Raw genomic sequence first — 24,501 nt, 5'->3', positions numbered from 1 at the left:
ATTCAGATTTTAACAAAAATAACCTTTGTAATACATACAAAATTTTTAATGAAATCTCATATGAGATTCCTCAAGACATAGAGTCCATAGCTCACAGGTCTTCAAGTAAAATATGCTTTGCTAAATCATTGCCAGATATAACTTAATATTATCAACCAGGAAATAGTTTCTAGAATCTGAGGGGAAAAATATTTCTGCCTCAATCCCAAATGATCAGAATTAATCAGGGCCTCTCCCTGCCTTCCTAACTTCTACCTTTTATCCCTTCTTCACAAAGCCAAAATCCTGACTACAGGTTTACAAAATCAGAAGGATCCAATAAAATCATTTTGCAAATTGACTTCCTATCAAGGGACCAATCCCTAGGGGGTAAAAAAATGGCTTTTAAAATTTTTGTTGTTCTTTTTTTGTGATTTAACATGATCTTGGCCTTTAGAATTTGTCTTCTAAATTAAGAAGTCAATCTCTACTCTCTGGTCATGTCTTTGTGATGAGAACAAGATACAACGAAAACCAATGTAATGGCCTTTTCAGGAAGTCCTTACCAACATCAGATTATTAGAAGATGGGGCCACCCTGCCCTGACCTCTGGGAACATGCTAGTAGCATTTAGCTTGTTGAATGATCCACTGATAAAGATTACAGATAAAGCAGTTAGCAGAGGCCTGGCACATAAATGCTTTATTGTTGTTGTATTTATTGTTGGGGTTAACAATATTTCAAGGCAACCTCCTCGGAGTATAATTCCTATTCATGCAGTAGTTACAATGTCTCAGGACCTCCCACTGAGATATTTTGTAGGGAACATTAGACAAAGGTGACTATTTTGTGAAATCTCCATACCACATTTCCTTTAACTGCATCAAGTCTGTGGGAAATGGTATTGGAAGTTTAAAAATTAATCCCTTATTGATTTCTCATTCCCACTGATTCTTACGTCTTTGTTCAATCTGATACATACTGGGAAAAATTCAAGAGAACCAGGATGAATCTTCTTCCCAGATAAGTTAATTAGCACATACTGAGACAATCATTAGACTCTATTTACTAGGTCATTCTTTCTGGTATGTTTTGTGACTAAATCTCTCTGACTGTTGGACAATATTTGAACCCCTGCCTTTCTCATTCCATTCTTCACTTCTCATTCTGGGAATGAAGATCTCCATTCTTCAAAGAGTGAGTTTCTATTGTTCTTGCCTAGTCTCATGAAGGTGAATGAGGCAAGCCCCCAAGGCTCTGAAAGTATAAGAACTTCCTCTAGAACACGAGCTTTTTACTAGACCTCAGTAAACTCCATCCTTTCCCGACGTAGACTGGACATGTTTCCATGAGCAAAAATGTGTTCATTCCTGTTTTATTCACACAAATAGTTTGCTCAAACTATAAATGATCACTTACTTTTAAGCGGATTTGTAAGGGGAAGTTAACTCAAGGAAGATAGTTAACTATGGAATCCATCAAATTAGACAATGGAAATATATATTTAGAAAAAGTAGAAATCATTGTGTCTTCTATAAAATGAGGTACAGCCAGTATTTCTTCACTGAAAGCAGTTACTAGGCTAGTGTTTTTATGACCATGAGGGACAGCAGTCAGATTTGAGGAAGTCTTGATTCTGTGTTCTCATGTCATCACAGAGTTGACAACTTTGTGCCTTGTACCAAACCATGTAGTAATTGATGTGGTACTTTTTAAGCAAAGTAAATAAATCAGAGAAGTGTTTAGTGATTAGCAATAAAATGATGCTATACCCAATGCAAAAAAAAAAAAAAAAATGTGTTCAACTGAGAGAGCGTGTGACAAAGGCAGGAAAACCAAATCACTTTACACAAAAACCAAATGAACTAGCTGGCCTCATACATGACTTTTGCTTGGAGTCAACTTTTTCTCTTATAAATCAACCTTCTTGTGGTATCTATGAGAGACAAGGAATTTGTTATGCATCTTATACTGCTAGGTATTTCAGAGAGCCCATCAAGATGCCAAGGCTGATGAATTCAGTACAGATTTGCATCATGGGCCAAGTAAGCATAGAGGCCCAGATCTGGGCCAGCTCTCACAAATTTTTTTAAACCTCTGCTAGTTCTTTTAAGAACTGTTAGTTTTTCACATCATAGGAAAATTATATCCCTGTGGGGTTTTTTTTTAACTTTTTTTCCCATCAGCTAGTATACTAGCTATTTTTGGCTTTTTGATTTCCAAAGAGTACTGTGTACATAAACGGGCAGTATATTTTGTTGACTGCTTAAAAGAAACAGATGGCCTGGGTTGAAAAGTTCAGTGCAAGATGGTTAGAGATCACTTTGCATACTGAATGCCCAAAATGATCCCATAAAATAAAGTACAGGGACCCTCTTAAAATAAGAGGTAGGAATTGAAAGCAACTAGAAATTCTTCCTATAGCATTCTAAAAACTATACATTTCATGTTGTGAAAATTATTCGCAGATAAAGAATTCAGTATGATTTATTTTAAAAATTAATTTGTCTAGCAAAGTTAAGAAAATTTCACGTTTAACGGAATACATTCTACCAGAAAGCTAACTCCATGAGTATAGGGACTTTGTTTCACTGTCATATCCTCAGGGATTAGAACAGTACCTACCACAAAGAAGAATCCCAATAAATACTTGATTAATTTTTTCAATTGCACTTCTTTCTATTCTGTTTTGTTTGCTCAACTAAATCTCAGAGAAATCTGTTCTTCATATCCAATTGAACACCCGTACCACACACACATCTCACGTGGTGCCATGTTCCCGACCTTTACCTCACCTAAGGATCTCTACACCGGCATTAAAGCCCGAAACCAACAGCCATTTCCTCCCACTGTACCAACAAAGGCTTATGATACAACGATTTTGAAAACAAGAGGTAAAATGTGATTTGATATCAGAACAGTATTGATTCTTCTCATATTTGAATTTTATTCAATAATAAAATTAAAGAAAGTAGGGCAGAGAACTCAAGTCACAAAAGTGTGACCCACCAGTAGATTATGAAAGTTGTTCTTAACTGTGGCCACACTTTAGAATCATGCAGGGCCCTAACCACAGACTAAGTAAATCAGATTCTCTGCATGTGCGCTTAGCTTTTCTTCTTTATATAGAGTCTCTCCCATGGTAGAATCAGAAACCAGGCATTATAGAATTATTTTTATTATTCTTCCTGTATTGCCTATTTTTATTTCCTTCCTGTTCTCTCTTATGGTTTAGCTTTTAAAGATTTCACCCTAGCTCAGGTGATCAGCACAACAATGATATTTGGCTCAGAGCATCAGGGTCTAGATACGGGTATAGTAGTTGTGATGAAATTGAAAGACTGTCATTGAAATAAGACTCAGAAGATAATGGAAACAGTTTGTTTAGGTCCCCTTAACACTTGGGGCATCTTCTTCAGATGCAGGCCTTGGAGTCTTTCCAGATGTGTTTTATTAGGACCGTAAGGCCATACACTAATCATCAAGACTCTCCCACACTAGATACCTTAAAACAGAGGAGAAACCTATGGAGACAGATTGAAGGTCCTAGAGAAAAGGTAACTGAAGGTGACAGAACAGGTGCATGGTAGGTAGAGAAAACCATCTGTTGAATGAATTTAAGCTGTGAGATAGGCAAGACCCAAGAACTGTCCTATAAATGCAGTTTCTCGGTATATAAATATTTGGACCCAAATGTTTGCCATCATCAACATCAGCTTCAGTACCTTATTAGGAGACAGTAACAATTTGAGAGACATAATCATGGAGTGTTTAAGAACTATGGAGTCAGACTGCATGGGTAGGATTCTCGCTCTACCACTCACCGTGAAACATAGCAAAGTCCCTCTTAGAGGACTTTAAAAGGATAAGTTTGTTGTAATAACCCTTATAAAATATCTTTCCAAAAACTACTACTGCATTAGTATTTCTACTCTCTCTTTTTTTTTTTTTTACACTTACTTTAACTCTTCTTTAACAGAAATTGATAGTATGTGGATTAAGAGTGCAGGCCTAGTACCAGATTGCCTGAGTTTGAATTACTCCACTTAACTAGCTGTGTGATCTTGGGCAAATTGCTTACTTTCTTTGTGCTTCAGTTTCATTCATTAAAGTGGAAATTATAGTACTTTCCTCATTGTAATGTGATGATGTATATAAAACACATAGTACAGCACTGGCATATGGTAAATGTTCAATAAATGCCAGCCTTTGTTCTTATTACATATAAGGATGGATGTACAGAGCATTATTTAATGTGGAACTTATTATAGGGCCCAAGGAGGCCATGCTGTGTTTGATAAAGCTTATCAAACTACCACTAATACCTAAGACGGTATAATCTTTAAAATGTTCTCCTTCAGTGCCTTTTTGGTAAGCAAGTGTTAATTCCATTTCTTGATATTTAGTCAGAGAAAGCCCAAATCAAGTAGTATAGAAATGTATTTGCCAAGCCTTCAGAGACCAGAAAGAGGATCCAGGAAAATTTAAATTTAAAAGTGATGACTTACCTAAGAATCCCTTTCATTAATCAGAGAGGTGCAGTACAGGGCTAGCATCTTATTTCTATTTCTTGCACCCCAGAACTCTATTCATAGAAAACTATTCTTGCATATTACAGATAACAGTGCTTTTCCTGAAAATTTCAGGTAATCCTTACAGATACGAACTGCTTGATTTTCCAATGGATTCAAAAAAGAAAGCCTTGACTTGGCCAGGTCAGGGTGTATATTATGATGTAAGTATCTTTTAAACTGTGTTTTTAAAACAAAGTTTAAAAATGTTTTCACACTATACATTTATAAAAACCCCAAAGATGGATTGTTTTATTTTCTATCTGGTTAAAAAAACCTTGAGATTTTGACCATAATTCACATGTTTTTGTTTTCTTAGTTGATTTCACATACTTTGGCAGTTATGTAACATTTCCACAACTATAACAAAAAAGGTTCCCACACTGAAAGAAGGTGGAGGGCTGCATTTCACTATGTATCCCCCAACTCTATTCTTATAATTCATAGTATATTAACTACAAATATACACAGGTCCCCTCAGGGACCTCTTCTCACTGGCCATTTCTAGCCATTACCAAGCCAATGAGAACACTCCTTTTCCTTTTATAATTGGCAAACAAATTGATTAAAATACTTTGGCTGTTTTTGTCATTACCTCCCCAAGTGGCCAAAGATTTTTAAAAAGGTTTTCTGTCTAATAGCCAGGAGATATATTTTTGGAACTATTTAAGATTTTTATTCTATTTCTCAAGAACTCAACTCTTAGTTTTTGCAATATGAAAATACTCTTTAGGATAAAATCTACCTTAGGATCATCTTATTTTTTGAAAAAGTGTGAGGGAGTCGGGGGTGTGCAGAGAAACAGAGACAACCTTAAGCAGGCTCAACTCAGAGCCCAACACAGGGGCTCAATCTCATGACCTGAGCCAAAATCAAGATTCAGATGCTTAAAAATTTTTTGATAATTAAAAAAAAAAAAGAGATGCTTAACCAACTGAGCCACTCAGGTGCCCCTTGTAATCATCTTTTGAGTAAGATGAGCTATAATAACCACAGAGGTCAAATGCCATAAACCTCTACCTTTGACTAGAGTATTTTAACAAACCATTTTCAGAGCCTAACTGAACCTACTATCCAATTTTCCTTAACTGTAAATATTTGGAAAGAACTTTGGGTTTCCTTGGAAAGAGCATCCACTCATATCACCCTTACAGAGGAGTGTGGTTTCTTTCTTGAACCATCTGCCATATTTCTAATGTACAGTCCCCATCCCCCTCCTAGAGATACATTCCTCATTCCTAAAACAGTTCTGTCTCTGCACAAAAGCATCCATAACCCATAATCCACATTCACCCTCAACTAACCACAATGAATTTGGCAAGGACACAGGTACCTTCTTTAGAAATGTAACATCTTATCAAATAATTGGCTGCCCACAGTTCACCTCTCCTTCACCACCAGCACCCTGGACCCCACCCCCTACTTGCTCATCTCCAGCAACAACTAACGTATCCAGAATGAGAAATAAACTGGTGGGTTTCTGCTCTACCCTGCATGTTTCCCCATTTATGGTCTCACCCACCCCTCCACTTTCCCTCCTCCAACTCAGGCAGCCTTTCCTCCCATTGTGCATCCTCTTCTCCCTTGAACTCTTTCTTCCCAAGACCTAACTAGATACCAAAGGAAAATATCTCTGCCAGTCTTTCATTTCTTATTTACACCCTCTCTCCTTTGTGCTATGTTTCATATGTAAATGAAAAAAATTCTTAATCGCAACTTCTTAATGTAAAAATGATGCTGATACAAAAGAATTAAGTGAAACACGACCCACTAAGGAACCAGTGTTCCTAGAACTAAGCTCTCCAGAAGGGCAAAGGGGTCTCCAAAATAAACCTGTTCTTGTTTTCCTATTAAACCTGATGAAGCCCCATCATTCAAGACTAAAAACAACAACAAAAACTATATTTAATTTCTTGTTTTTTTTTTTTAATGTGTTACAACAATATTAATCTCTGTTATTTTGTGGCAACTTACAGAGTTTTGGTAGTTACCACGGGGCCCTTAGAAATTTGCACATACTTTGCATGTAATAGTTATTCAGTAAATGTTTACTAAGCAACTTATGAGTTATATAGATTTTATGGGCTACCTAGGAGTATAACTATAATTTATATGGTACTACTCTGAAAATGTATTTCAAATTTAAAACAACCAATATCACTGTAGATTGGAGTGTCTGCCTAAATAGTAACATCTCAGGAACCGGAATTCCTTCCTGCTTTTGTACTTCTATTGCATATCAGACACAAATGTCACCCTGTGAATAGTACATTTAACCAATGAATTCCTATTGAGTGGATGATCACCAGCAGCCACTCTCTCATTGTCCTCTTAGAATAGCATTACCTTAACATACTGAAAATTAGCCAGCTCTCCACTCTCAAATATTCCTGACTCTTTAAACTCTTCTCAAGACACCAGAGGTTACAGTAAAATCTCAAATCTCCCATTTCCTTCCTCTGCATTTCAGTAGGTCACTGCTGTTATTTAAGCTAGATCAAGACACAGGATTAATCCAGCCCCTTGAAACAGTATTTGGGGAAAAAAAAAAAAGTCCTTATTTCTAAACTATCTTTGCAAATCATGATCAAGATAAGGAGAACAGGGATCCCTGGGTGGCGCAGCGGTTTGGTGCCTGCCTTTGGCCCAGGGCGCGATCCTGGAGACCCGGGATCAAGTCCCACATCGGGCTCCCTGCATGGAGCCTGCTTCTCCCTCTGCCTGTGTCTCTGCCTCTCTCTGTGTGTGTGTGACTATCATGAATAAATAAATAAAATCTTAAAAAAAAAAAAAGATAAGAACAAAGAATAAGCAAGCCACGTATTTGTTAAAGGTTTATAGAGGTGGTTACTTAATACATGAAACAGTCTTCTGTCTAGTGTCTTTTACCATGACTATTCTATATATGGAAAATGGGGATCATTCAAACTTCATAGGGTTGCTATATTCAGCATCACCCTGAAATCCAGAATCATTTGAAGGCCCCATGCCTTAGGGCTCAGCTCTAGCTTCCTCTGGCTGTGCCCCTCCCCATGGCGCAGGATGTTTATGGGAACAAGAGGTTAAGTCCATCTAGAACCCATGCTCCCCAGTCTCCCAATTCCAGCCTGATGTCGAACTGCAGAAAATCTTTACAAAATGGCTCTGAACCCAGTACTCAGGCCCTTGTAGGGTATCTTTCTAGGTCCATCCTCCTAGAGGTTGACACTGCTTCCAAGCTAGTATATACCTTTAGACCAAAGGGATGGCCAAGTGATGGCTGTTTGCTGGAAGCAGAGGTAATAGGTACAATAGATCTTGAAACTGAGGGCCAGGGTACCCTCATATCCAAGACACTTCATCATTTGAGATGGAATTGGGGGTAGGAAGAAAGCAGTAAGGAATGTTGAGGCCAAGGGCCAGCAACTAGCTCTTTGTGAACTACCATATCCCAATACACAATTAGGATAGTCTAAGAAGTCTAAATTTGAACCTGGTCTTCCAAGTTTTCATGAAGGTATTTCATCGAAGTAGGAGAATGAAACACATTTTATTTCTTTAACAGCTTATTTCCTTGATTCATAAATTAAACTAATTAGACTAATAGAAGGTGGATTCTCCCGCTATACTCTAGCCCCAGGACCTGCAAATGTTAAGGGTGGGCCTGACCGTCAGGACAAGTGCATAGTGTTCAAGAAAGTTAATTCCATACTTTCCACTGCCATCCATATCCCTGCTCTTACTGTTCCTTCGGCCTCCCCATCTCTGCATGTCCTAAAGGCCTATTTCTGTAGTATGATATAATATGGCCTCTTGTCTCCTCCCTTCTTCTCTGTTCTGAGCCCTACTTCCCTGTTCAGATGGAATCAAACTCTTCCTCCTTAGAGTACTTTAGAGCCCTTTATATCTTTAATAAAATGTTGTTGGAGGTAGAGTATTCCGAGGGACATTTCTCCAACGTACACTATAGACAAAGTGCCTGCTAAAGCAAAAAAACTTTAGAAAAGACCTCACCATTTCTTTGATAAAATATTGTGTTTAAATATGGTTAAGTTGCAGAATACTAGTAATTAATGAAGAAAAAAATAGTATCTGACTTCAGCTTGGAATTTCCTTTACCCTTCTTCCTGCTGACATAGTGAATCAGCCCTTACTCTACTAGATGACATTAACAACAAACTCTTATGTTTATGTTCTAGTTTCCTGAATGTGTTGAGAAAAATAAGCCTGTATTCTACCCAAAACCTCCTAAAACCTTCGCTCCTAACACTTCTTTAAATTTGTGGGACCCTATTAGCTCTCTAAAAGAAGCCAACATACAAAGAAATCTTGAGAGGTCCCACTGGATCCCTTCATACACTCATGATTTTACAGGTATGAGTTTACTTTAATATGAATAAAAAGAACTAAACTGGAATACCTGGCAAATGCTGTTACAAGCTTGCATCTTCTAGTGTTTTTCCCTGTTTCTTTAATCTAAGTACTAATACAAATAAGGGTGGGTCTTAAGCTTCTCCTAGTAAGAAACTGGGAGGTAAAATTTGTTTTCAGTTTATTCATTCTAATTATATTACAAAGGGAAATGGGTAAGAGTTTTTCTATAAAAGATCATTTAAGTGTCAACCATCATTTGCTCTAACAAAGTAATAAGATGTGGTGTTTCCATTAAGGTCTGGGGCCCATGAACCCCCTTGAACTGGATGATTACCATGAAAAGGAGGTAGCAGAGTTAACTGGACAGATAGGATTTGACCCAGAGCCTGTAAGTAATTGCAGTTAACTCTCAGTTATTTAGGGGGAAGGTATCCAGGTGTTAGGCTCCTTCTTGCTTTGCCCACTTTTTCTTTGCTTCATGAGAACTGGTGACCAGGTTAGCAAAGGGAAAATTTAACTTATCTTAGAAGTTAATTCTGAATTGATTTTAATCAGTTTGAATATGCTTGTCCACTATTTCAAAGAACAGGCAGGGGTTCTTTTCCTATTCACAGCACTGGTGTTTTGTGGGGTTTTTTGAACAGATTTTCTACTAGGCTACTCTTCTAAAATTTACAAAGGAGTCATTTTAGAAATGCTTTAGTTTAATGAGATTCTTAATAAACTCTATGAAATCTTTATAGATTTGTATATCTTGTACATTTTCACTGCTTTTGAAGAGATAAAGTCTTCTTCCTGATATCTACCATAATTGAGAGTTGACTGAATTACAGTAGAAAGCCAATAAATTCTCTACAAATATCAATACAGATTTCTTAATTGGTTATGTCATTCTTTCACTGAAAGAAATGATCAAGCCCTTCTGTTGGCTTACTTAAAACATGAAATAAAATAATGTAACAGTATACATATTGTTTTATTTAGGGCCTAGATTTTATCCTATAAAACTACAAAGTCTTTAAAAACAAAACTAGTATTTTCAAAAATATAAACTGTAGAAAGACCCATAAAAAGTGACTGTAGGATATTTTAGTATGAACTCTTTTTAGACTGAACACATTTATTTTACATTGGCTTCAGTATTTCCCAAGGTGATAAAAATATATATATATCATAGTACCTTAAGTAGTTCCACAGACTGTACTTTATCACTTACTGAAGGGTTTTTCCTTTATGTTTCACTTGCAGCAAATATTCTCTAAGACTAGAAAACACTATACATATACTTATATTGTCGAGCATGTTCAGTAGCTGTCCAGATTTCCACAGATTTGATCCTGTAGGGTCCAGCCCCTCAGGAAGCAGCTTTACCATTTTTACAAAAAAAGTACATGTACAGTAATACAAAGTATACCTGTCAAGTATATTATAAACAAAATTATTCTGCAAATAAATCAACAAATTTTTATTAATAACAAGATAAAACATGCCTAAAATGGTTTAAAAGTAAGTTTTAGTGAATCTTGCTGGTCTCTAAAACACAAATAACAGACTCTGGGAAGGCATGTTTTAGTGGTAATACGATGAAATATTTTCTTATAGTAGAATGAAATAAAGATACTAAAAACTGCTTCTTGCACAAAAGGATACTGTAAAGTAGGATATGATACACCCTAGACTTTTTTGTTTGTGACAAACTTAACATAGTATTTCAGAGAGCTGAGGTTTCTTTTTTTCTTTATAGTATCTACTCAAACCTGTTAGCTAAAGGTTAAAACGTATTCATAACAGATGTTAATTCCTCCAACCCTGAGCAAATTAGGATCCAAGAAGACACTCCTAAGTCCATTTTATTTCCTAAACCCAAACTACAGTTATGATTTTCTCACCATTCTCATTTGTATTATCTCTGCTATCAATTCCATCCTTACCATCCACCCATTCTTTTTTAGTTTTTCTTCAACATATTGTCATAAAAATTTTCAAACATATGGAAGGTTGAAATAATTTTGCAATTAACATCCATAGACTAACCACCTAGATTCTACCATTAGCCTTTTGGTATACTTCTTTTATCACATAATCTATCCATCTTTCCATCCCTCCAACCATCCATCAATACTTTATTATGTTTCACGCATTTCAGAGTAAATTGCTGTCAACGGGATACTTCAGCCTTAAAAATGCAGCGTGCATAGATAGCATTGAACAGTTCAATTTGTTGCAGTTTTTCTGTTAAGGCAAAATACATACCCAATGAAATGACACAAATATAAGTATACATTCAATGAGTTTTGACAAATGCACACACTTTTGTAAGCCAACCACCTACGGATATATTGAATATTACCGCCATCCCAGAAAGTTTCCATATGCTCAACTCCTCCCTCTTCCTCCTGACCCCCTCTCCAGACATATATCTATTAATAACCTTTTAAATACACTTATTACTTTTGCAGTTACGAGGCAGGATTCACAATATTTGTCAAACATCTCAAAAAACACAGATATGACAAGCTCCCCACAGACCAGTCTCTAAGCATAGCACATCTGTGGCCTCAGCACCATCTGAGATGCTTGTTAAAAAAGCAGATTCATGAGTCCCATTGCAAAACCTCTGAATCACAATCTCGAAGGATCAAGCTTAAGAATGTCATTTTCTCCGAAGCTGATTCTGATTGAACCAAGGTTTAAGAACCCCTTGGTTGGCCGAATAAAAAAGACTTTCACTGACATTTAAGCAACTGCACATAACCATTAACATCATCCATTGGGGATGACAGTTTTGCTTCAGAGATTTTTTTTCTCTCTGAAAGTTTTAAAGCAAAGAGTTCCTATATAGAGGAATATTTCTATAGACAGTAAAAATATCTATCCCCTTTCCATATTAGCAAAAGCCAGTCAAAGCGAAAAACGTGTTTATTAGAGCACAAATGTCAAGGTCTATAAACAAACACTGCAATATGCACTCCTACACCCATCCTGTGTTTCCTCAGTGAAAATGGGTATGAATTTAACCTGCCATTTGTAGCAATAAACTTGCAATGCCAGATTTATTAACTGATTTTCTCCTTTTTATCCCACCACTACAGCAAGAAAAATTCCATCCTGTCTTAAAACCTTCCAGGCCCTTGGAAGGACGAACTGCTCGACTGATTCAGAACCGACGTCCTCTAGAGGCTATTGTCCAGCAAAGACAGCCCTCCTGTCCAGATTGTACCCCTAGAGTTTTGTGTACTTTTCATACCTTTGTACCCAGTTCTACAGAAATGATGGCACTTTGTGATAACACGCTGGCAGGTGTCACCCATAAAAAGCAGGAAATTGAAGACAAGATTAAGCAAGAACAAAGCTTGCTATCTACCTATGCATTCCCACCTTGTTATCCAACAAAAGATCTGAATAACACTTGTGACATAAAAACGTTTCCAAAAATCACAGATACTAAAAAGATAGAAGATTTGTACTGGAGACAGCTGGCATTAAAACCCCAACATACACCTTACTGCAACCCGAACCATTACATTCCATATGAGCAATTTAAATGTGTCATAGGTGACCAGTATACTATGTGTCAAAACTCTGTTAGCCTTAGTAAGCCTAGTATTTTAGAAAGTAAACGAGATTTGGGAGCTTTTGATTTAGAACATTTTTTAAGTAAGCCAGAAGAACAGTCGTCCTTGAACACAGAAAACGAGGAAACAAGACCTATTCTGGGTTGGATTCCTAGAGCTGGAGTGGCCAAGCCTCAGACTGACCTGCTGGGGCTTAAGAACTCTTTTTCAAAAACTGGTGCACAAAAACGTTTCCATAAATCAATTCTTGAAGACCATAAAGACCTCAGGGATAAAGTGCATTCAGGGATGAAACACCAATTCTATGGCCATAATTCCTATTATTTCTATAATTGATATTCATCCTTTCCTTCAAAACCCAGCCTCTTGTAAGAAAAGTAAAAATATAACAGAATTTCTTCCATGTTGTTGGATTCTCTTTTCTAGAAGAGCCATAATAATCTTGTTAATGAAATTTATGTTTTCAGGAATTTAAATTAGGATCTTGTCTGAGGATGTTGTTCTTGATAAGTTTAAGAATTTCAATAAAATATTAGAACCAGAAAAATTTATAGTCTTTAATCTCATTTCCATATTATACTCCAAGGAAGTTCTCCAAAATCTTAAAAAACAATGTTTGACAAAGTTTACATCATTGTTTTATAAAAACGAGTATTAGAAATTCATATGCCAAATAATTGGTGGATGTCTATACAAAATACAGTACTTTAATAAAATAAGTATGTGAACACTGTCTCCTTCTGTAAATGTTTGTACAAAATAACATCAAATACTAAAGACAAAATTCACATGCCCAGTTAACTGAGAAACAGCTTTATAAACATTAACTTAAGAAATTAAATATATAGGACCTGTTTTTTTTTTTTATGTAAACATGTGGGCAAAAGCTAGTAGAAAAAATGAAACCCAAAATGCTTTGCATGCATGCATCAAAGTTGGATGTTTCTTTTCCTTTAACCCTTAATAGAGAAACATAACCATTTATTTTATGCAGGAAAAAAAAAGATTTTATTGTGAAGATCTAGCAATGGCTTTAATTAATAACTGCTGAGTTCTAATTGTGGCAAGAAAGGATGTTAGTCTTCTTTGGGCTGCTAAAACAAAATACCATAAACTAGCTGGTTTACTAATAACATTTCAAGTTTAGGAAGTCCAAAGTCATAGCACTGACAGATTTCATGTCCGCTTCCTCACTGGCAACTATAACCTCACATGGTGGAAGGGGCAACGGATCTCTCTGGGGCCTCTTTTATAAGTGCACTAATCTCATTCATAAGGAATCCACCTTCATGAACTAATCACCTCCCAAAGATCCTACCTCCTAAAAAACTTCAGGGGTTAGGATTTTAACATATGAATTTGGGGGGGACATAAACCTGCAAATCAAAGCAGATGCCTGATATCAATTATTCTAAAGCCAAATATCATTTTTGGAAGGTGGCTACCAAGAGTTTAGCTAACCTTCAAATGCAAGTCAACTCATTTAATGTGCCAAAAGGCACATTTTAGACATAATTTATCATGGAAAGTTCATAAGGAATTTATAAGGAGTGTTTTGTTGAGATTTCTTTTTAATTTTTTTTAAAGATTTTACTTATTTATTCATGAGAGACACAGAGGGGCAGAGACACAGGCAGAGGGAGAAGAAGGCTCCGTATAGGGAGCCCGACCAGGACCGGATCCCAGGTCCTCAGGATCCCGCCGTAGGCCGAAGGGCCGGGACTGCCCTTTTTTTTTTTTTTTTTTTTTTTTTTTTTTTTTTTTTTTGAGATTTCTTTTAATTTTTATGTTTCATGACCATATTCATTTAACTATACCTTCTATAAAACTATTCTGGACTAAAATTATGGAATTCTTTCCAATCTCTATTTTAGAGCCTTACTTTATATTATGTTAGGTATTATGGAATACAAAAACTTACATGGTAAAATAACATTGGAGAAAACAGGGAGCAGCAAAGCCAATCACATTATTTAATCACAGGATTCTCCTTAGCCTTTTATATGAAACATATTTGGGAATGTGGGGGGTGGGGTAGGGAGGCTATACTCATTTCTCAAACAAATTTGATCCTTTTATCATAGAGGTTATCATCAGACTACAATTCTAAAGAATTCTGGAAAATGCAAGTCTGCAGTATAGGAATTGGGGGTTTTAATTGCACATTTTCCCCTGGGTTGCAGGGACACAGAATTGCATTAGGACTATGGGCATTCACTCCACCCACCTCTATGCAGAAGTAACACAGCCTTCTCTCCACACATTGATCTTAGTCACCCTCTTCAATACTCCTACCAGGATGTCAGATCTAATTCTCTGTTAAGGCCTTACTAGGTGACAGCAAATACCTATACTCCAAGTATGCTCATCATAAGCTTAATTTTGAAAAATATTTATGGAGTCTTCCAGATTAAGATATACCAAATCTATCCATCTAATTTCATTTACTCTAAAAAGCACATTAAAACTTGGTGACTTATTTTGTTTTTCTTATTGTATTTTTTGTTTGTTTTATCCTACACACAAAAGCATAAACCAGCCAGGTCATAGCGGAAACAGAGCCAAGACCTCAGGAACATTTTGGAAAAGAGATAAATGAAAGATAGATCCTAACCGACTGAAGACACTAAGAACCCTAAACTGGCAGTGGGGAAAACAGCCTGATTTACATAGTAGATTTCTCAAAAGGTTCAGGATCGCAATACCTAGAGCTTTTGGGTCCGGTAGTAAAGGCAGGGGGTGGGAGGTTGCTGAATAAGGAAGACTATTTGAGAGCTAAGACACAACTGGCTCCCTACACCCTCTCCCTGCCCTGCCCTGCCTCACTCCACAGCGCTAGACAACTGCCTTCCCTCACCCTGGCAGAAGTCCAGAGGATAATTTTCTGACGAAAGATAAAATAGGATTTCTGGCATGGAGAATACCAGGCATAGCTGAGACCTGGGTGCTGTTCTGAAACCAGGAGGAATAAGTACTTGGATCAATCAGGTCCCAGCAGGAAACAGCCCCTCAAAGGATTCCACTGAGGGGAGTTCAGTAAAGGGACAATTTACAAAGATATATGGGCAGGGTTAAAGGAACCCCCAATAGTGGGGCAGCCAGGAACCAGCAGCAGCAGCAGGAAGTCTTACCACTCCCAACCCCTTAAGAGAGGTAAGGGTCCAGTGTTACAGTGCTTCCCATTCACATACCCAATCTTTAAAAATAAAAAAGATTGTGAAGATTGTACATATCTGTGACTATACTAAAAACCTAACTAAAACTAAATTGTACACTTTAAATGGGTAAACTTATGGTATGTGAATTATAACTCAACAAAAAGATTAAAAAAGAAATTTGTGAAAGGAACACAAACTCCTTTGAAACAGTGAAACAACTGTTCTCTAAAGGGAGAGACTGCATTGAAATGGGCTCCCTAATTTCTTTTTTTAAGATGTATTTATTTACTTGAGAGAGAGAGAACGCACCCACATGCATGACCTGGGGAAGAGGCAGAGGGAAAGAATATGCAAGCAGACTCTTGCTGACGTGGGGTTCAACCCCACAACCCATGAGATCAGGACCTGAGCCGAAAGCAAAAGTTAGACAATCAACTGAGCCACCAGGTGTCCCTGGGCAGCCCTCCCTCCGCGCCACCCCCCCCCCCCGCCCCAGTTATAAAAGGAATAAGAGAATACCTGACTGGCAAAGGCCAAACTCACCCCTAATGGTCAGAGGCAAAGTGGGAATGGCTATTATAATAGGTAGGGTAATCAGAGCAGTTTGATACAGAGGGATATTTGGCAGTGGCTAACTGTTCTTGGGATACTTAGGACCAAAACAGATAAGCAGGACAGATAAGGTCTGTACGATCTGCATAACCAAAAAAAAGTTAAAAAGTTACAATAACCAAAAATAATCCAACCAGTCACCAAAAGAGACAAAATCTCTTGCCAAAACTCAGACTTAAGTCACGATTCTTAAGTACAATTAATGAGGGTGAAACTGATTAATTAATAAGGTAAGAACCTGCAAATAACAAGGATCCATTCTAAATCTTCCACCTAGCTTTTCACAAAGGGATCCACTAATCCCTTGGGACCCAGAAGACCACCATGATCTACTGGTCAGAGGAGAGAGGTTCGGCCAGCTTTACCCCAGTTTGCCTCCTGGTGGAGCCAAAGGAACACAGACATGCTATAGCTATTTCCTCAGTTCTTGAGTGTATCCTTGGAACAGATACACTTAGCAACTGGCATAACATTGCTGTGGCTCCCTAACCCACTAAATAAGAAAAAGCCCAGTGGAAGTATCTGAGGACCTTCCCCCATGTGTTCCCCACCCCTGCAAAATAAAGTTAATAACACATCTAGGGGAAGGAGGTAAAGAGAGCAGAAAGGTATCAATCCCACCATCAAAGACTTGAAAAATCCAGGAGTGATTTTTCTTATCCCACTTAAATCACCTATTTGGACTATTCACAAGATACATGAATTTGGGAGAATAAAGATACATTATTTTAAATTTAAAATGTGATAATGCTAACTAAAACTACTATTCCATATCTAGTAAGAATATACTCTTTTTATGTCCTCTGGAAAATTTAAAATTACTGGGATTATCTCTTATTTAAATATTTGGTATAATTTACCACTGAAGCCCTGAGCGTCTAGAGTTTTCTTTGTGAGATTTTAAGTTATGAATTCCATTTCTTTAACAGTTATACTATTCGTTTGCTCCTTATCCCTAAGGGTTTTTTTTTTAATTATTCTTATTTTTTTAAGTAGGCTCCACACCCAACATGGAGCCCAATGTGGGGTTCCAACCCATAACCCTAAGACCAAGACCTAAGCCAAGATCAAGAATCAAATGCTTAACCAACTGAGCTATCCAGATATCCTTGCCTAAGTTTTGATAAATAATATTTTTCAAGGAACTTTTCATTTGACCTATATTTTCTTTCTCTTTTAAAGATTTATTTATTGAAGAGAGGGAGAGGGCACACGCTGCACATCATAAAAGTGCATGAGCATGGGGGAAAGTGTAGAAGGAGAGGGAGAAAGTCTTAAGCAAATTTCTGCTGAGCACTGAGCCTGATGCATGGCAAGGAGCTCCACGTGGGGCTTAATCTCATGATACTGAGATCACAACCTGAGCCAAAACCAAGAGTGAGCGGCTCAACTGACTGTGCTGCCCACACACTCCCACATATTTAATAAAGTAATGCTTATTTTTTATATAGATTTTTAGTACCTTTTCTCTTGATCCTTCTTATCACTTATCTCTTGTATTAGTCTATTCTCTTACTTTCAAACCTTTTGTATTCTTGTGTTTTAGATGTATCTTCTTTATGTAAAGAGCAAATATTTCAGTTTTTGAAAAATCCTATTTGAAAATCTCTGTGTTATAACAACAGAATTTAGTTCATTTTATGTAGTAACTGATCTCTCTGGGTTTAAACCTACCATCTTACAGTGTGTTATCCTTCCTGTTTTTCCTTTTCTTGCCTTTTTAAAAAACTAATCACATTCCATTTTTTCCATTACTTTGAAAAACATACAGAACTTTTCTATTATTCTCTTAGTTTCCCTAGAAACTACAATATACTCTCTTCCTGAATAGCACAATATATAGATAGAATATTTTAACTCTACTATTGTGATTTATGTGCTACAGTTGTTGCCATATATATTAATATTAATGCACACTTTTTATTATATTAAAATAGTCTGGCAATAAAAAGGCTGCTTATAGAATACTGTTAGGTTAAACTTTACTTACAGGATGTTAAATCCTTAGAATTAAGGTTTCCCCCAGAAAAAGATTAATGAAAACACTGATTGCTTTTCAGATTTGATAGTCACTGCTTCAAAAGGTGGTTTTACCTGAATAAAACAAACAAAGCCTGAATAAAAACCAAAAAACTTCAGAACACAATTAACACTTTTATTTCAGTATGCATCCACATCTCAGTATTTAGTGGTCCTGAACAGAAAAGTGGAAAAATGCAGCAATTTGCCAGGAAGTTAAGCCCACCAATTTCAGGGATCTGCTGTGCACACTGAGTTCTTTCTTAATCTCTGCTGAGGACCATGATCATAAAGCAGCAGCATCAAAAACAAAATGTGCACCAAATTCAACGTTCTTTTCGTTCCAGTTGTCAGATTCCAAACGAGACCCACGTGGATTCCAAGACGACCAAATGAGAACTCTGTTTAAAACCTCAAGTTTTAAAAGCAAAAGCAATTACAGGAAAAGAAAACAATTCATTCAGAGGAATTACGTGTGCTTACAAATGTCTTCTGTGGCCTTTCTTCGTGTTTTACCACCAAGAACTTTGAGAGCTGGCAGGTCTGAGTGCCCCTGGTGGCTGTTCTTTTCATTTTAGCAAAACCTGAGCTGAAAAACTGCCATAAGCTGATGATGACAGCAAAGAGTGGCAGAGCTAAGGATCTAATATTCATTCCAGGCTGCTGGAGAATGAGTAAATTGATTCCAAAACTAAATAAGGGAAGTCAGAAACTCTTTCCAACCTTACCTGATGGCTTTTAGCCAAAGCAAGGAAGTGTCATGGAAAGTGCTAAGTGATGATGGTATACAAAAAGGGACTTGAGGAGAAGGAAGGAAAGAGCAGCACCATTAAGGTAGGGGGAAAGCTATGGAGAAAACCCTGAATTCCTCACCAAAGGCCAACTTCAGAGGGGAGCAGAGGAGGTCACAATCTATGCTTTGGCCAAGGGTGGTAGTGGGAAGTGAAGAAAGGACAATGGCTTGGAAGTGGGAGGGCATCATTTAAGACTAAAAAGAAAGAAACCAGGAGTGCAGATGGAGTACTCCACACACACCCAGCTATAGCCCCACAGGCTGTGACCCAAAACCTTCACACCTACTCTAGCAAGCCACCCCAAGCTAGAGGGCTGTTGCAGGGAGGGGGGATGAAGGGAAGAAGGGAGAAAGGAATTGAGGGAGGGGTGAGGGACGAGAAGGGGAGAAGGGAGAGACCCCAGGCCATGTAATCAGCAGCAAGGTGACTGTGTGATTTGTCTTTTCATAGTTGAGTTAGGTGTGCCCCACTGGTTACGATGGCAATCTATTTATACTTTCTTGATCCCACAAGTTCAACTATGTAGACAGTGATTACACTTGACAGGATTTGTTATAGCACAACTTATGTGTTTCAAATGGACAAAAAATTAGTATCATTTACAGTATCTTAAATTGCTTTTGAAGGGGAGCTTCCTTTCCAGTACTTCTAGGTCTATAAGACATAGCTAGAAAATTTACTACTATGGAAAATAAGGGCTGCTTAAATCAAAGGCTGGAGGGGAGAGGTCCTGTAGTTTCTCTTTTTGATTAATTGCTATAACACTGTCCTTCCGGTGGCTGAGGGAGTTTCATGTTTTCTTTAGCCATCATCAGGCTCCACAGCTCTTGCAGGACAACTTTAATGCTATATGAATCCTGCCATTTTGCTAGCACTGGCATGGTTCTTGGGTCCACCACTCCATTAGAACTATTAACTCCATTCATATTAATTTTTGTTACAAATCTTACAAAAGGGAATCTTCTGGGTATTTAGCTCCACATTCTATTTTAAGGCTGTATATGAGATTTTCATAAATTGTTCCTAGAGGCCTAATTATCATCCTTGTCCATCTTATAAGTGTCATGTCTTCATCATCTTCTAGACCCAGCTAACTGCCATCTCCTATTCCTTTCTGGCCTCCTTCTAGTTCTTCCAAGTCAAAAATTGCAAGGGACTTTTACTCCTGAGCCCGTGGTGGCTGCCATCTTGTGTCACTTTGTATATATATCAGCTACAAAAACATTATCATTATTTGAACAATGTCCATTTAGATTCAATGACATATTTATCTATGTTGTTGCTCTTGATTTTTCCTTTATCTTTGATCTCTTAATCTGTAATAATTCTTTTGTATAAGAACACCCTTTAGAATTTTCTTCCTTGTGGATATGCTGGTGACAAACTCAGTTTTTGAAATGTCTTCCTTTCTTAAGAAATATTTTGCCAGATAAATTTAATTTGACAGTTATTTTCTTCCAGCACATCCATATACTGTCCTCTGGCTTCCACTGTTGATGTAGAGAACTCAGTGGTCGGTTCAAGAGTTCTTTGAATATCAGTATTTTTCCTCATTTTGCTTTTACATTATCATTGTCTTTATTGTTAGTTTTTTTATTGTATTAGGAATGACTGATTTTCTTAAATCTATGAACTGGTATCTTTCACTCAAATATTGTTTCTACCCTATTCTCTCTTCTCTCCTCTGGGGCTCCACTTAAAAGTACATTATACATTATCTCAGTATCCTCTTTTGATTATTTTTCAGTTTTAGAATGTCTATTTGATTCTTGTTCAAATCTGTTATTTTTTTTTTTTGAAGATTTTATGTATTTGAGAGTGAGAAAAAGACAGCAGGGGTAGGGGGAAGGACAAGCAGATTCCCCCGAGCAGGGAGCCCTATGCGGGGCTCTATCCCAGGACCCTGAGATCATGACCTGAGCCAAAGACAGATGCTCAACTGACTGAGCCACCCAGACCCCCCTGTTATTTTACACATATATACTTTCCAGTCGCCTTCTAAAATGTTCAAGCCTGGCTTTTATGTACAGAAGATAATAAATATTTCATAGTTTATCTGATGATTTTAAAATCTGGAATCCCTACTACTTGACTGTTGCTTATGCTAGTTCTCACTCATATTGTGGATCTAATGATCTTTCTCCCTTTGCTGAACACCTTAAAAACTTTATTTGTAGTAATAATCTGAGACTTAAGCTGATATTACCTACTTCCAGAGAGAATTTTCATTTGATTCTACCAGGTGCTTAAAGGCAACAGAATTCCTATTCCAAGTTCAAAATTTAAGATTTTCCCTAAAGAAATCAGGCCACAGATCTTGTAAGATCAGTATTTCCTCCAGTTTATCCTCACTTCCAGCCTGCAGCTCTTTGAAATGCTGACCGAAAGCAAGGGTTGTTTGCCAGGTACCAGGTTCTCAACCTCTGCAAGTCCTGACCTGATATTATAAATAGAAATACATACATTTCTACATACAGATATCTATATATCTAAAGACAAATAGTGTGTCCAATGATCCCTGCAGCTGTATTTCCACCCTTGTGAAGGTTCCTTCTACATTGTACCAGGATCAGTGACTAGTAACAGAAGTAATGGTATATCACTTCTAAGATTATAAAAGACTGGCATCTGTCTTAGCTTCTCTGTCTTGGGGAAGCAAGTTCCATGTGGTAAGCAGTCCCATTCACAGGCCTCCAGCTAGGAGCCAATAAGGAACTGAGGCCTGACAACCATGTGAGTAAGCTCAGACTTGGATTCTCTAGTCTACTTGAGCCCTCAGATAACTGGATCTCTTCAACAGTTTGACTGCAAACTCACAAGAGACTCTGAGCCAGAACCAAAACCCAGCAAAGCTGCTTCCACAGAAGCTGTAAGGTAATACGTCTGCTTATCATACTATATGCAGTGTATTTCAGTGATCATAATTTTTATTTCTACAAATTAGCTTTGGCTCTTTTTAAAAATCTGTTTTTTGATAGTCTCTTGTTTGTTGCAAATGCTTTTGCTTTCTACTTTGTCTAAATTTTTTAAATTTATTTTTTATTGGTGTTCAATTTACCAACATACAGAATAACCCCCAGTGCCCGTCACCCATTCACTCCCACCCCCCGCCCTCCTCCCCTTCTACCACCCCTAGTCCGTTTCCCAGAGTTAGCAGTCTTTACGTTCTGTCTCCCTTTCTGATATTTCCCACACATTTCTTCTCCCTTCCTTTATATTCCCTTTCACTATTATTTATATTCCCCAAATGAATGAGAACATATAATGTTTGTCCTTCTCCGACTGACTTACTTCACTCAGCATAATACCCTCCAGTGTCTAAATGTTTTAAATGTCTTCGTATTATACATTAGAAAGGTAAATAAAAATTTTCTCTGTTTATAAAGGAAAATGACATTGTTTCCCCTTTTAAGAACGTTTTCTGTGAAAATCCAAAGTCCTCACTCTAGCCTTTAAGAATGTATGTTTCTCAGAGGTCTGGGCTTTATCCCTTTTGGTATGTAAACACCTAGGAACCTAGGAAGACAAGAGCTTCACCTCAGGAGCCTGAAGTAGGTACAACTACTTATTTCTCAGGAAAACAAGTTTTATTATTCTTTTGGATGAGGACAACTAATTAAACAAATGGCTACCCCAATTCCTGAGGGAATTCAGGGTAAAAGAAAGTGAAAAAAACTCAACTGAGAAGGATCTGGCCACAAACTGTAATGGCAAGTCCTCCTACAGAAAACTGGTTACCATTAATCCATATAACAAGCAATAATTGTGTGGCCAAAAGGGAAATCGGCTACTATTGATCATAAAGCCTCATGTTTATTATGTGCTAACTAAAACCAGTATGATAGAAAAGCATTATAATTAATTTAGCTGTATAAATTGTGTGAGACTTTATTCTGATTTGGTAGTTTCTTGTAGACTACCTATATACAACCACTTTATTGTGCTTACCCAATAATGAACAAGTTTACTTTCGCAATATAGTAAAGTGAGGAGACATCTCTTTCCTGCTAAGATTTTTACTTCTCCATTGATATCTAATAATTCCAACTCCTATGGCCCTTTGCGGGTATAATTTTGCTCTTTGTGTTTTTCGTAATGATCTCATGCTTGGCATTTCTTAAGTGTGGGAATCCTGAAGGCCTGGGTTAAAATATTCCTCTGCATATTTATGTTTACTTCTGCCAGACACCAGAACACACTGCCCATCCACAGCTACTATGTTAATTTTCCAGATAGAGGTTTCCCAGACGGGCAGGTAAAGTATAATCAAACCCTAACACTGCATGAGAGCCCACCTGCAGTTATGAATTCTCAAAGGATACTTCTTCCTTCTACTCAGTACCCAAGGCCAAGCCAGACAAGACTAACCTGGTTATTCCCTCTGCCGGTGAAGAGACTGTGTTTTACGCTTTGGATTCAAGGGTTTCAGCATTACGCAGTAGTCTCACCCAACAAAGGGATCCAAGGGCTGTGGTTACCTTCCCTTCCCCCTAGGGATCCAAGGGCTGTGGTTACCTTCCTAAGCTTACCATGTTCATTTTCAGTTCTTGTTCCCCACCTCACCCCTGCCTCCAACCAGATTTCTCTTACTTTCTTAATGACCCTCATTAAGTGTTTTGGTCTGGGTGAAGAGGGTATCTTATCATTAGGTCTTTTTCATCAGAAGGGTCTTTAAAGGGATCCCTGGGTGGCGCAGCGGTTTGGCGCCTGCCTTTGGCCCAGGGCACGATCCTGGAGACCCGGGATGGAGTCCCAGGTCGGGCTCCCGGTGCATGGAGCCTGCTTCTCCCTCTGCCTGTGTCTCTGCCCCTCTCTCTCTCTCTGTGACTATCATAAATTAAAAAAAAAAAATTAAAAAAAAAGAAGGGACTTTAAAAATACGGCATCTATAATGTTGGTAGAAGGAAAAACCTAAGGCATTGCTTTGTCATAGTTACACCCCTTACCAGCCACTATCAAGCCTACGGGATAAGATGGAGGTAGACGGAACAGATGCAACATAGAACATAAAACCGGGGGAAAAAAAAAAGATAAAATAAATAAATAGAATAGAATAGAAAACCGAACTGCAGAATTATCATTGTTCTCAACTAATTCCCTCAGGTATTGTGAGTAAACTGCAAATACTGTGTGTCTCTTCCAAACTTGAATACATAGATATTATAAAACATAATAGGTGTGATTTCTGTTTCACAGGATGCTTTTGTGGCCCTAGTGTGTGCAATTAGAGGAAACTCGAAATCAGGACGTAGAAAACAATAAAAAAATAATCCGGTCGTATAGAGAGATGGATGGTCTGGAGCAGAAATCATGGTACCCGTGGTCTGGAAGGGGTGTAAGGTAATCTAGTTAAGTTTACTGCTTAACTTGGGAGTAGGAAGAAGATGGCTAGAATGTAAGCTCCACCAGAGAAAGAGTCCTCCACGATCTACTCCAGGTA

General features: G+C 37.6%; 1 protein-coding gene, 1 long non-coding RNA gene and 1 pseudogene across 10 annotated transcripts in view; 1 reads left to right on the top strand and 2 right to left on the bottom strand.

Annotated features, from left to right (window-relative positions):
• C14H7orf31 (chromosome 14 C7orf31 homolog) overlaps window positions 1-12,881 on the top strand; it is a 34,995-nt gene extending 22,114 nt beyond the window's left edge. For all 6 annotated transcript variants that reach the window (XM_049093724.1, XM_025464412.3, XM_049093725.1 and 3 more), the window contains 5 exons: window positions 2,692-2,873; window positions 4,626-4,714; window positions 8,729-8,903; window positions 9,200-9,291; window positions 11,996-12,881. In XM_049093724.1, the coding sequence (XP_048949681.1) occupies window positions 2,692-2,873; window positions 4,626-4,714; window positions 8,729-8,903; window positions 9,200-9,291; window positions 11,996-12,814 (1,357 nt within the window). In that variant the 3' untranslated portion in view covers window positions 12,815-12,881. The remainder of the gene's footprint in view (window positions 1-2,691; window positions 2,874-4,625; window positions 4,715-8,728; window positions 8,904-9,199; window positions 9,292-11,995) is intronic.
• The window catches only part of LOC112670592 (uncharacterized), a 52,898-nt gene that overhangs the window by 27,503 nt on the left and 894 nt on the right, over window positions 1-24,501 (bottom strand). For 2 of the 4 annotated variants that reach the window (XR_004804504.2, XR_004804505.2), the window contains exon 2: window positions 18,239-18,342. The exons of the other annotated variants lie outside the window; for them this stretch is intronic. This is a non-coding gene — a long non-coding RNA (uncharacterized LOC112670592). The remainder of the gene's footprint in view (window positions 1-18,238; window positions 18,343-24,501) is intronic. 4 annotated transcript variants of the gene reach the window in all.
• LOC112670590 (ubiquitin-conjugating enzyme E2 variant 1-like) lies at window positions 18,383-22,164 on the bottom strand (annotated as a pseudogene).

Source organism: Canis lupus, chromosome 14 (genome assembly GCF_003254725.2).
Source record: "Canis lupus dingo isolate Sandy chromosome 14, ASM325472v2, whole genome shotgun sequence".
Lineage (NCBI taxonomy): Eukaryota > Metazoa > Chordata > Mammalia > Carnivora > Canidae > Canis > Canis lupus.
The sequence above is the reverse complement of the archived record's forward strand: the minus strand, read 5'-3'. Positions and strand labels throughout refer to the sequence as shown.